At 41.7% G+C, this 14,478-nt stretch overlaps 1 protein-coding gene across 2 annotated transcripts; it reads left to right on the top strand.

The window, feature by feature from the left end:
• Positions 1-6,279: 6,279 nt before the first annotated feature.
• On the top strand, positions 6,280-13,784 carry EMC4 (ER membrane protein complex subunit 4). 2 transcript variants are annotated; one of them, XM_063454814.1, is made up of 6 exons: positions 6,280-6,325; positions 7,057-7,143; positions 9,055-9,166; positions 9,277-9,430; positions 13,420-13,580; positions 13,665-13,784. In XM_063454814.1, exons 2-6 carry the CDS (start codon positions 7,064-7,066, stop codon positions 13,698-13,700), a joined length of 543 nt encoding a protein of 180 aa, XP_063310884.1. In that variant the 5' UTR covers positions 6,280-6,325; positions 7,057-7,063; the 3' UTR covers positions 13,701-13,784. The 2 variants fall into 2 exon arrangements, with proteins under 2 accessions (XP_063310884.1, XP_063310882.1); XM_063454812.1 differs by having other exon boundaries at positions 6,308-6,362.
• The last annotated feature ends 694 nt before the right edge of the window (positions 13,785-14,478 follow it).

A 14,478-nucleotide genomic window follows, 5' to 3' on the forward strand; every position in this document is an offset into this window, starting at 1 on the left:
ACTTCCCGTATTCTTACAGGCACCACATATGCCACACGCATAGAATCCTGGGGATTCATTAAACAAACTTTGTGTAGATTGATTTTGTTTGATGTGGTTGTGCACTAGATTATCTCTCAGGTTTTTCACCCCCCTGTAGATAATCCTAGGGCGATCAGATAGGATTGTGTTTAAAAATGGATCTTCCTTTAAAATTGGCCAATATTTGTTCACAGTTTTCTTAAAAATATGGCTTTTTGAATTAAAATCACATATAAAAGATACTTGGTTAGTGTCCTTTGGCCCAGTAGATGGTTTATATTTAAGCAGGCTTAGTCTGCCACTTTTCTGTACTTCTTCAACCGTTTTTTTCAAGAGGTTTTCTTGATACCCCTTATCCCTAAAGTTTTTTGCAATTATCTCCGATTGAATTTCAAAAGTATGGGTTTCTGTACAGTTCCGTTTTACTCGTAATAGTTGGGCTTTCGGTGCATTCAGCAGCCAAGGTGAGAAATGGCAACTTTTTCGTTCTATATAACTATTAACGTCTACTTTTTTGAAGTAAGTTTTTGATTTAATCTGACCGTTTTCAATATATATATTACGATCCAGGAAGTTAATAGTTGATTTACTGTACTCACTAATTAGCGTGATGCCCCAATCATTTGTGTTCAAAAACACCAAAAAGTTTTGTAGAGAGATCTCGTCTCCCTTCCAGATGTAGAGGATATCGTCGATGTAACGGCGATATAGCACCAGGTTCTGTCCCCAGTCATGACTCCCATAGATGTATTGGGTCTCCCAATGGGACATAAATAAATTAGTATAACTGGGGGCGAACCTGGTGCCCATCACCGTCCCACACTGTTGGATGTAAAATTCCTCTCCAAACCAGAAATAATTGTGGTTAAGTATCCAGGTTATGCCTTCAATAATGAAGTCTATCTGGATCTAGGGAAAATCTCTATACAGTTCCAAAAAATATTTAGTGGCAGCACACCCTTTGTTATGTGTGATAATCGTGTAAAGGGAACTCACATCAGCCGTCACTAAATAATAATTTTCTTCCCATTTCTGATCTTTTAAAATTTGTAAGACACTTAACGTGTCTTTTAAATGACTGGGGCTTCTTTGTACTGCTGGTTGCAAACATTTGTCAATATATTGTGACAAACGGCTAGATATGGATTCAATTCCGGAAATAATTGGCCGATCGGGAGGGTTTTCCTTATTTTTATGTATCTTAGGAAGTTGATAGAATACTAGGGTGTAAGATATCTAGAAATTTAAATTCCTTTTCATTTACAATACCCAGCGTTTTTCCCTTATCTAATAATTTAGTGTATGTGTCTTTAAACTCCTTAGTTGGATCTTTAGTTAAATTCATATATGTCTTTCCATCACTCAGTAACCTTAAAGACTCCTCAACGTACTTAGTGGTTTTCATTACCACTATCCCACCACCTTTATTAGCAGGTTTAATAACTATAGTATTGTCCTTTTTTAGTTCCTTTAATGCCCTTATTTCATCATTTCCCAGATTTAGTTCATATTTATTGGGTTTTTTGATCTTATTCATATCTCGAATTACCATTTTTTCGAAGGCGACCATTTCCTCCGATACTAAATAGTTTGGAAAAAATGAAGAAGCCTCCTTAATAATTTTGACCGACCGAGCACATGGTCCAATGCACAAAACAGTTCCATGAAATCAGTGCTAAAAAGTCGGTCAAATTTGGTAGTCTTTTAGAGGTTTCCCTGCAGGGCCCATAGTCTGTGGGCAGGAGACTGGCAAGCAAGCTCCTCTAGGAGCTCGTGGCAAACTCACTTGGTTAGGGGAGTTTGTCACACACTCTCTCACTCACACTCTCTCACACTCACTCTCAGTTTTTAAAAAAAAGTTTACTTAATGTTTTAAGTCAGTAGATCCTCCTGCTCGGTCTCCTGCCTTCTGCCTTCAGCCTGTCAGCCCGAGCCCACGTTGTGTGCTCCTTATCTCCCACACTGTCTGCTCTGATTGCTGACAGGCTCCAGGTTACTACAGGACACAGGAGGCGTGTTCACAGTGCCTCCTGTTTCCTGATAGCAAGTATGATGTCTTCAGCAAAGCGTAAAGACATCAAACGTGATGAATGCAAATTAGGCAGCACTTTACTCGGAAGTCCCTCTGGTGGCCGTCTGAGTGACTGCCGCTGGAGGTGTTCCTAGCTTCCATGGTAAACACTGTATTCTTTTCAGAAAATACAGTGTTTACATGAAAAGGGCTGCAGAGAGCTATTCTACTCACCTGAACAACCCCATTAAGCTTAAGTTGTTCAGGTGACTATAGTGTCCCTTTAAAATCAAATTTTACAGATGAGATGCGATGGAACTCCTTCATATATGTCACTACCAGATCGTAGAGGTGAACAAAGAGTGCCCAGATTGGTGGGCCATTTAATTTAATCCCATACAAGAGGGAAAACCCAGAACAGGGAGGATACCGATTATGAACATCTGGTGGACAGATGAAAAGCATCTCAGAGAGAGGATTCCAGTGTTTATTATTGTTTATTATCTACTCCTTCAAACTGTCAGGACGAACCAGTGGCCCAAAACGCAGAATTAAGTAAAACACATAACAAAGACAAACCGTAACAACGTATTACTGGGCCTTAGAATGGCTGGATTTAACGTAATAGAATCAACAGTCATGAGCCAGGGTCAAGATTACAGAAAGGAACAAATACTAGGCATGTGCATGGGGAAAATTTTCGATTCGGTTCGGCATTACGAAATTCGGCACTTCGGCAATTCGGGACTTCGGCACTTCGGTTCGACACTTCGATGATTTGGAACTTCGGCAACTTCGGAATTTCGGAACTTCGGCATTTCGGAATTTCAGGACTTCTCTTGCAGCCACTTACTAGATAACTCGCTAATTCCCACGGTATTAGGGAGTTATATACCAAAAGGTTTTAGTATTAGTATTGGTAAATTATGCCCCTACTCGCTATACCGCGAGTAGGGGCATGTCTATTAAACATGTACCTGTTAAAAGAAAAGAAAAGTGTCCCTCTTCCCGAGCCCCCACCCATGCCGTGCAAGTGGGGGCTTTTAAACTAAAGGGGGGACCTATTGCCCCCCCCGCCCCCCACCCCTGAGCGGCGGGTGGGGGCCCTAAAGTAAAATAATGGGGGGGGACCTATTGTCCTCCATCCGGCCCCCACCCCTGAGTGGCGGGTGGGAGCCCTAAATACCAAAGGGTGGGGGGGACCTATTGTCCTCCCCCCTGGCCCCCACCCCTGAGCGGCAGGTGAAGGCCCTAAATTAGAATAAGGGGGAGGACCTATTGTCCTCCCCCCTGGGCCCCACCCCATAGCGGCGGGTGGGGGCCCTAAATTAAAATAAGGGGGACCTAATGTCCTCCCCCCTGAGCAGTTTGGGGGGGCCCTAAATTAGAATAAGGGAGGCACCTAATGTCCTACCCCCTGGCCCCCACCCCTGAGCGGTGGGTGCGGGCCCTAATTACCAATGGGGGGGAACCTAATGTCCTCCCCCCTGGCCCCTACCCGTGAGCGGTGGGTGGGGGCCCTAAATTAGAATAAGAGGGGGGGCCTAATGTCCTCCCCCCTGGTCCCCACCCCTAAGCAGTGGGTGGGGGCCCTAAATACCAATAAGGGGGGTGACCTAATGTCCTCCCCCCTGGCCCCCACCCCTGAGCGGTGGGTGGGGGCCCTAAATACCAATAAGAGGGGGGGATCTAATGGCCTCCCCCCTGGCTCCCACCCCTGAGCGGCAGGTGGGGGCCCTAAATAATAATTTAACCCCCCCCCCCAGGTGACTAGAGGTCCCCAATCCCCTAGTCACCCCCCTCCCAAAAAAAACTAACCCCTACCTACCCCCCTCATCCTAAAAATAATGAGGGGGGACCATTAACTAAGTACCTGTAAAAAAAAATAAAACTTTTTGATGTCTTCTTTTTTCTAAAATCTTATTTTCTCAGCCCCAAAAAAGGCCAAATAAAAATCCATAATGACCGTTGCATAATGACTCATAACAACACTCTAATTGGTTCATTGAATGTAACCAATCAGAGAGTTATGAGTCAAATTACACAGCGTGGGAAAATTCCAAGGAACTTTCCCACGCTGTGTAAAATGACACAGAGCACTCTGATTGGGTGGATTTCAAGTCAACCAATCAGAGTGCTGTGACAGGTGAATGTAGAGACTTACCTGTCAGTATCTTAATTTATCTGTCAGAGCACTCTGATTGGATGGCTTAAACCAACATACCAGGGTGCTCTGAGCCTAATTGCAGGGCGGGGCAAGGCTTTATAAGCCTTCCCCCGCCCTGCAGAGCTCAGTCTGTGCGATGCCCTCCATGAGTGAAGATAGCTTTTTTTTTTTCTAATTGCTCAGGGGTGGGGGTCAGGGGGAGGACATTAGGTCCCCCCCTTATCTTAATTTAGGGCCCCCACCCACCGCTCAGGGAAACCACGACAGGGCACTGAACCATTGCAGGTCTGGGTTTAAATAACCCAGTAAACCCTGCTAATGGGTCCCATGACCCCAGAATGTGCGTGAATGGCGAAAACGTGATGCCGCACGCACGTTCACATCACTAGTGACGTCATTGTGGGCAGCATTATTATATAGCGCCGCCGTGAAGCAGCCTTTCTAACGCTGGACCTGGCCACTGTATTGAGAACTGTATGGAGGGAGAGGCTCTGGATGTAAGGTGAGTAACCTCTCCCTCCTTTAGTGTGACGCGGTCACATCGTGGTGCCGGTCGGGCACTGCGATAGTGTGACCGTACCGATCTGGTGCATTCACACTGAGGTGCCGATTAGGCACCGTGACACTAGCTATGTAAAGAGACTGTTTGTTTGCATTTGTGACTCATTTCCACTTGAATTACTATCTCATAAAGAAATTAAAGTGACATTTCATGTAATCAAATTGTTAAAATTTTCCGCATACCAGTTCAAGCTGTTTAAATGCAAGATTCACCCCTGCAGCCCCTATTCCCTCCAAACACTACATGCCAAAGCACCCCCATACATTACAGCCCATATCTCCCCCATACATTACAGCCACTAACCCCACTAATATTACATCTTATATCTCCTTCAAAGACACACATCCCCAAGCAGCTTTCCCCCACTTGATAATCGAGACATGCAACAGAATCCTTGCTACCTCTCTACACACAAAATTTCACAAACATCCTCCCCACATACACAGCGCCACAACTAGTCTACCACACAAAACACCACAAGCAGCGTTCCCCCCAAGTATGCAACCGCACAAGAGATGTTTCTAGGCAACAATATAAACACTACATTTTCTCTGAAAAGGTAGCGTTTGCATTTCTGAGCCTGCAGGGACATGCAATAGAGAACAATTACATTACGCTACAGTGGTTCTGGTGACTATAGTGTCCCTTTAAGTTATGTTGGTACCCAGAATTTTCCTTGAACAATCAAGACAAAGTAGGATATTTCTAGCACCAAACATGAGGAAACAATAATCTATATATAAAGCCCATGCACTTATAATGCATTTAGAGAAAGAAATCAGAACCTATCTTGGAGGCATTAATATATACATTACAAAACAGTGTGTCCCTGAACATAGATTCGCAGGATTCCATGCGCTAGTGAACTGGTCTGTCTTCGGGGGAAATTCCCCCGAACGTAGACCTGCTTTTTAGCACATGCTTGCTACTGTTTTCCCGGGAAATAAGACATCCCCCGAAAATAAACCCTAGTGCGTTTTTTTAAATATAAGACCCGGTCGGGGAAAGATAGTATGAACCTTTGTCAAGCATATGAAAAATACATAAAACAAAATAGTCTCTCCAGCTTTTGATTGGGTTGGATTTTCAGTAACATTCCAAAACAGCCTTTATGAGATTTTCATAAATATTTTATCTTTATGAAATGCTCATTTATTTTTATTTTTGTGGTGGGTGGGGGTGACAGAGCCGCTTTAATAAGGCATAGGAAATGCATTTATTACCCAGGTATCTTTGTCAGTGACACCCCTATGCAGTAAACACAGTGTTTGTTTGAGCTGTTTCAGAACATAAAAATATTCCAGCACACTTGCCAACATGCCCAAACATACAAAAGTCGCCCTGGTCATGCCCATCATTTGAACTCCTCGGAGATTTGAATAGACAACATGTTAACTATACTTTAACCGGAAAAAAAACCCCATGATATTTATATTCTGACTACATGTCAATGGAAAACAGTTTGCCCACATCAATGATGGCCGACTTGCCACCCACGGAAGTTATCTCTGTGTCCGATATCCGGTTTACTTCCGGGTGTTGTAAGCACATCCGAAAGAATCGGGTATTGTATCCGGTCGAAGGGTTATTTGCACGTTAAGGTATGAAAAGGTCTTTAAATAGTGAATTCCTGGTTCAGTAAATGCCCGTTCTAGCTAAAGGTAGCTATAGACGATATATGCTCTGTGGTTCATTGGAAAGCACACCTTGGGGTTTTCATACATTATTTTCTATAATTTAGGAATGTGAAGTGAATGCTTATAATTGATTCTTAGAAATTAGCCCTTGATGCACTTTGTCCGGGAAATTGATCATTCCAATTTCTGCTTATTTATTATTATTTTTTACTGAAATCTGAAAATATCCCTTGAATCTTCCATACAATACTCTAGCATTTAGTGGATTGTTAGATACTTAAAAGGCTGAGTATGGTGGGTTCCTAGTTCCACCATGTTTTTTTTCTGGATACATATAATTGCATGTACCAAAATACTTCTTAAAAATTGCTTCCCTCCAGGATGTAGAATGCATAGGAAGTGAAACCAAGTAGTGATTTTGCAGCATAGGGATCATATGGTTGGGTAGCACTTTTAATGTAATGCCCTGCAACAAGTCAGAAAAGCATGATGAATTTGCAAATCCTAAGTGAGAACACCGGTAGAAATTGTAAAGACATCCAACATGAAGAGTAATCCAAATAACCACATTTTTGTTTTATCATAACAGGTAAAATAGTTCATGTGACATTCAGAAATCCAAATAATCACCTTTTGTCCACCTTTTTTTGACATGTAGGATAATAATGGCAACGTCATCAAATTTGGTAGCAAACAGAGGCCGGCGCTTTAAATGGGCCATAGAATTTGGAAACGTGGGAATCAGGTAATTTGTATTTGTATATAATGTTAAGGAGAGTATTGCACAGCATTTGGGACATAATTAACCCCTTAAGGACTGAGCGAAATTCACCTCTTTCATAATTAAGTGCACCCACACTTATTATATATCATTCTATTAAGGAGAAATAGGGCTTTCGTGTAACATCAAATATTTAGCTATGAAACATAATTTAATATGAATAAAATACAAAAAATATGAGAACTTAAGAAATGCTGTTATTTAGTTCTGCATGCCATTTTAACTGTGAATGTCATAATACTGTTTTCTTTTACTGCAATAAAATACACATATTTGTATTCAGCAATGTCTCACATGTAAAACAGTACCTCCTATGTACAGATTTTATGGTGTTTTGGGAAGTTACAGGGTCAAATATAGCATGTTACATTATTCATTTTTTTCACATTGAAATTTCGCCAGATTGGTTACGTTGCCTTTGAGACTGTATGGTATCTAAGGAATATGAATGAACCCCATGATGGCATACCATTTGCAATAGTAGACAACCCAAGGTATTGCAAATGGAGTATGTCCAGTCTTTTTAGTAGCCACTTAGTCACAAACACTGGCCAAAGTTAGCGTTAATATTTTTGTGTGTGTGAAAAATGCAAAAAACTAATTTGAATGCCAACTTTGGCCAGTGTTTGTGACTAAGTAGCTATTAAAAAAGACTGGACATACCCCATTTGCAATACCTTGGGTTGTCTACTTTTAGAAATGGTATTCCATCATGGGCGCAATTCTCATTCCTGGGCTACCATACGGTCTTAAAGGTAACGTAACCAATCTGTCAAATTTCAATGTGAAAAAACTGAAACACAAGCCTTATATTTGACTCTGTAACTTTTGAAAACACCATAAAACCTGTACATGAGGTGTACTGTTATACTAAGGAGACTTCGCTGAACACAAATATTAGTGTTTCAAAACCGTAAAACGTATCACAACAATATATATATGATCTAAGTATATATTGTTTTAACTTTATTTCATTTGATTTCAGGCAGCAGGGGGACTACCTGTCATTCCAGGCACTCCCCCTACTGGCACTGCTATGGTCGGCTATTCCGTCCATGTGATCGTGAGGTCCTCGCAAGGACCTTGCGATCACATGGCCCAGGAGGATCGCCGGCAAGCAGGTAAGTCCCCTGGAAGGTGTGGACGTACAATGCCACCCACCAGCATTTAGAGCTGGGTCCCCAAGGACGGCATAGCACGCCCGCCGTCCTTAAGGGGTTAATGAATAATATTTACTGTTGACTTTACACCAGTCAATATTTTACTTAAATAGTAATTAAAGGGACACTCCAGGCACCCAGACCATTTCTGCCCATTGGAGTGGTCTGGGTGCCAGCTCCCATCACCCTTAACCCTGCACGTGTAATTATTGCAGTTTTTATAAACTGCAATAATTACCTTGCAGGATTAGGTCCTCCTCTAGTCGCTGTCCATCATACAGCCACTAGAGGGACTTCAGGGTTCTTAAAACACGAAAAGTGTTTTAAATGACTCTGGACGTCTTCACACTATGCATGAGGACATCCAGCGTCGCCGGAATCCCCATAGGAAAGTATTGAATAATGCTTTCCTATGGGGAAGTCTAATGCGTGCGTGCACGCGCGGCCATTGCCGCACATGCACATTAGGTCTCCTACGCTGGCGTACCCTTCCCTTTGACGCAGGAAATGGAGCGGATTTAATGGAGCTCCTTTCGTCATGCGTAGGAAAAATACATAAGAGAAAGTAGTCCATACTTTGTCTTGTGTTTTAAAGAAAACTAGATCAGAAATAAAGAAACAAACAGATTCCGAGAGAGGAAAAGAAGAGGAAACTGTAGGATAAATATATTCAACGTGGAAGTGCCGCTCTAAATTATTCTTTTTTGTTTTAAAGAGGTCGTAGTGAGAGAGGATCTCCACAAGACAGCATGTATCCAGTGGGTTATTCAGATAAACAGGTCCCAGACACTAGCGTGCAAGAGTCTGACCACATTTTAGTAGAGAAGGTGAGTCAAAATGCTTAGTCTGGTATGGATATGCATAGTTATTTAATTAGAATAATCTACATGTTATCTGTTCCCACTGATCATTTGATTTCACTCCCTCCTGTTTGCAGCGTTGCTGGGATATCGCTCTTGGGCCACTCAAACAGATCCCCATGAATCTATTCATCATGTATATGGCTGGGAATACCATATCCATCTTCCCCATCATGATGGTGTGTATGATGGCATGGAGACCTATACAGGCGCTGCTTGCAACACCAGCCAGTGAGTTTCACTTTCTAGCTATATTTCATATTGTATTCCGTAAAATTAATTTACAAGCAGGCTCTCCAGCTGTTGTTAAACTACGATGAGAAAGGTAGGTATTTGATCAATCATCCTGTGAAAACAGAAGCTGTGCCACATGGGCTGATTATTAGAGGAGATCTTTAAATGCAATGAGAATAATGAAATATGTATTTCATGATCAATATGGTTTGGCTACTCAGCCTCTGAAGGAATTGACTCTATGTACGTTATATTCTAGTTTGTCTGGGCTCTATAATACCATGTTTCATAACATGACTACTGCAATACCCTTCTCAGTGGTTTTACGTGTTCCCAGATTGCACCGCTGCAATCTATAATGGATGCGGCGGCGAGGCTCATTTTCCTGTCTGCTCGCACCTCCCACGCCTCCCCGCTCTGTCAGTCCCTGCATTGGCTTCCAGTTAGATATAGGGCTTAATTTAAAATTCTGGTGCTTGCTTACAAGTACCTACATAATGCTGCTCCAACATACCTATCCTCCCTAGTACACAAGTATGTCCTGTCGAGGCCCCTACGCTCTGCCAAAGACCTATGTCTATCCTCTGTCCGTACTTCCACCTCTGATGCTCGCCTCCAAGATTTCTACAGGGCTGCACCTCTTCTGTGGAACTCCCTTCCCTTTTTCCGTAAGACTTTCACCCAGTCTCCACTCATTAAAAAAATAATTGAAAACTAATTTCTTCAAGAAAGCATATCAATTAAACTGTTAGCAGGTCTTTATCCTCCACGACCTCTCTCCTGCAACTGTCAAAAATGTCCTATTAAGCCCTCAGCAAATACTTTTCTAACATCTTACTTCGTACCCCTACTTTTACCCTTTGTGTCAATATACCTCACTCCCTCTAGCATATAAGCTCATTGAGCAGGGCCCTCCACCTCTCTGGTCCTGTACGTCTAGTTGTCTGGTTACAATTACATGTCTGTTACTCCACCCATTGTACAGCGCTACAGAATCTGATGGTGCTATATAAATAATAAAATAATAATAATAATAATAATATAATACTAAGGTTCTTTCTACTTTAAAGGACCACTCCACACACATAAAGCACTTGATCATGCTTTCATCTGTGTGGAGTATTCCATTACAAAGACATTTAATAAAAGTGCAGATTTCTTCGAGAAGTCTACACTTTTCTAAATCAATTATGAAACCCCTTCCTGGCTGTCAATCAGATAGCGAGGGAAGTTTCCTGCCTCCTTCCTTTAGCTCCGATGGCCCAACAGAAGTGGCAGATGCACTGTGAGTGCTTAATTGTACATGTGCTCCCTGACTCTTCAGTCTCCTCCGGGGCTCCAGTGTCCTTCCTGACATATAGAGCCAACTTGTGTACCCAAGTCAAGTTACTGTCAGCATTGTCACTACTCACTGTGAAAGAGCACCAGGGTACGCCTGACATCATAGCCAGTAAAGGTGCTTGTAGTGGTTATGGTGTTTTGAGTGTTTATTTTATTCTGTTTGTTAAGACTAAATCTAACTAGATAAACCCCCTAGTGCTTTATAATATATAATGCATTGAGATTCCAATAGCTTTCAAGCATGCCTTAAGATTTTTATATTCTGAAAGATTACTGCATGTGTTCAGGAAAGTAAGGTTCTAGCTGTGGAACTATGGGCATAGGTGGTGGAGACAGATAAAGTGGACATACTGGTTCAAGCTGTGCTGGATTTTCCAAAGTGATTACAAATCAGACAATAAACATGTATTCCTGACCCTATAGTGTTAAAACCACCATCTAGCCACCTCATGCCTCCACAAATATAGCAAACTCTTACTGTATTCAAGCCTGAAGCTGTAACTCTGCATGTAACTCTGCCAAGTGCCTAAACAGTGACTTTAAAGCTATAGCATTCCTGACACTATAGTGTTCCTTTAAGACTCCCAGAGATAATTATTGAAACTGTTCAAGAACGTTTGTCTTATGGTTCTATTTGTAATCGACTGATACATCAAGCTATTGCACTTTCCTTGGTGATAATTAATTTGGTGTACTTAATAGTACATCTAATTTATAGAATAGAACAGGGTTCGACATATTCCAGGTCACCATGGCAACTAGGAATGTTGCCCTGGTGCTTAGGTGTTTATTAGCCTGTTCAACAATGCACCAATGTCTGCCAGTGTAGTGGTGGAACTACAGGGGCTGCTGAGGTTCTGCCTGTCATGGGGATCCCAAGAATTGGCTGGCTGGCCACCTGAGGACCCCTCGAGGAAGGGTGGTGGGCGACGAGGGAGCTGTAATCCTAAAGCTTTTTTTTGTTTTACTCTCGAGAGAGCCCTATGGTGATGCTGGGATATGATGTCACTTCGGGTCACAAATACATGTATTCTGGACACTATAGTGTAACTACTTAGTTGACTGGCCCCCATTCGATCGCACGGGAAAAGTCAATGATGATCTCAGCCAATCCAATGCTTTCCTATGGGAAGGCTATTGCAAATGCGCTAATCAGCATCTCCTCACAGAGAAGCATTGAATTATTGCATCTCTATGGGGAACGTTTAGTGTCTCCATGCAGGTTGTGGAGACACTAAACGTAGGTGCTGCACTGGACAAGGAAGCACCTCTAGTGCCTTTTCAAAGTGTTTACATTAAAAGGCCTGCAGGAACAGGCTATAGCCACCAGAACCACTACATTAAGCTGTAGTGGTTCTGGTACTATAGTGTCCCTTTAAGATCTGTTGTTTTTGTCCTTGAAAATAGAGCTTTGTTTAAAAAAAAAAAAAAAAAAAATGGCTTTTAGCGGCTTCCTAGAAGCAAAGCAAATTTTGTCAGGCCCTTTACTAGAATAAATTTACATAACAGAATCTGAAGTGTGGAAGACTTCACCTCTAACACTAGGTGACAGTGTTAGTCCTGAACATTGATTGTGACTGTGTTGAATGATAATCAGTGGCAAGGGCAATTGCCAGTGTTTTGTGCCTTCTGCACATTTCTGGTGGTTGTTCAGACCTTGTAGTGCCTAATTGTCTGCTGTTATAGTTGAAAGGTGTAGAGTGTTAAATTAACATTCCAAGTCACTACAGCAGACTTAACAGTTCAACTTCTTACCTGGGCACTACACCCTGCCTCTCGACTTCTGTTATGGAGAGGCAGAAGCTTCTGCTAGGACCTTCCATTACTTCGAAGTGCATTCAAGGGGGGGCGCCTTGCCAAGTTTTTATTATTATTATTGTTTGTTGGTAGTAAAATTGTGCAAGGGTCAGTTTGCTGTAACTCAGAGAGGTCTGCTAAGATTGAGGCTCTAAGAGATGTAGGTCAAAAGTTACTACATATCCAATCTTCGAGAAAATGTAAGTTAACTGTAGTATTAAAGGAACATTATCTGCACCATGAGCATTCACTTCAATGAAGTGTTTATGGTGCCCTGAGTCCCTCAGCACCCTCATACCTTCCACTAGTCCAACTTTCTCAGCAAATACCAGAGCCACCATGCTTAAAGCATCAGCTGATGGCCAATCACTGGCTGCTCGTAGAGAGTAATGCTCCAGAAATGTAAATACCTTGAAGCACTCCATTGCAAAAAATATATATAAAAATACTGTCTAGTAGATAATTAGATCAGTAGTAATTATGCATTTTTAAGTCCTATCTGAAAATAGCTTTCAAAAGCTGCATATCTCTTATCTGAAACCTTTGCAAGCCCTCCTAGCCCATACCAGACTTTCTATGGCTGTTCAATCATAGATTTTCGAATGAGGCGATTTTCGAATTGTTTTGTGCGGTACCATCTTCACGGTTTGATAGATCCTTAAAGGAATGGTAATATTCACAGTCTGTTTAGTGGAAAACACAGTGATTTTAGGGCCAGAGACAAGATCTTTGAATAGGATGTCACCCATAAAGTAACATTCTATGTAGGTATGGATTATACGCCAAGTTAAACAAATCTTCTCCTCCTCCTCCTCCCCTCTCCCCCCCCCCCCCCCTCCCTTTTTCAGCTTTCAAGCTTCTGGAGAGCTCTGGTCAGCGCTTCCTACAGGGTCTGGTGTACTTGATTGGGAACCTCCTAGGCTTGGCATTGGCAGTCTATAAGTGTCAATCAATGGGCCTTCTGCCAACTCATGCATCTGATTGGTTGGCCTTCATTGATCCACCAGAGGTGAGACTTAATAAAAGCTTCCTGTGCATATTTATATTGTTCCAAACAGTCTAAATTTTAAGTTTGTTGTTTTGTTTTTTTCAGAGAATGGAATACACTGGCGGCGGTCTCTTATTATGATTGACTAAGGATGCAACAGAAGCTTGAATCTACATTGCCCTTGTTATGCTACTATGCCCTTTTAATAAATTATTATAACTTCTAGCTTAGTGCAAATTGATTTTTTTTTTTTTTTTTTAATGATCCAGGAAAAAAAAAGGACCTTACAAGCACATACTTAGAAAACACTTTTATTTGGATGTATGTCACAGTTTAGAGCATCTTGCCCTTCCCTCCCTCCCCACACACACACACAATAAAACCACAGAGACAAATTAGGCTTGTGAAACCATAGAACAAAGTGAACATTTGCGATCAATTCTGCAGCCTTGGCTTCTATTTCAGTGCGACTTCCACCAAGTACAGAAACACAAGTTTACAGGCAGTGCATACCACACTTGCAGGACTAGATTTATAAAATAAATTTAACACTTGGAATGCTGCATTGACCAATAAATTAAAACCTGTGTACGTACATAGCTTTATTTTAAACAAAAATAAAATTAGTTTTTGGGGTTTTAACAACCAACACATAATGAACTACAGAAACGTGTTTTTTTTTTTTTTTTTTTAAAGTGGTCTCTTAACTGATCATTGGCATTTGTGTCCTTGATATTTTTTAGCATACAGACTTTAAGGGGGAGAGAAGAAAATACTTCTTGCTTAAAAATGTTCACTTCCTATTACACTTCTAAAACGGAGGCAGGCAAATCTGATCCGCAGGGGGTGCAAGCAAGGCCAGTTTGAAGATAAGAGTTAGTGCATGAGAGTCAATACTGACTTAATTAAACCCTACCAA

This window comes from Pelobates fuscus, chromosome 5, assembly GCF_036172605.1.
Source record: "Pelobates fuscus isolate aPelFus1 chromosome 5, aPelFus1.pri, whole genome shotgun sequence".
In the NCBI taxonomy this organism is placed as follows: Eukaryota; Metazoa; Chordata; class Amphibia; order Anura; family Pelobatidae; genus Pelobates; species Pelobates fuscus.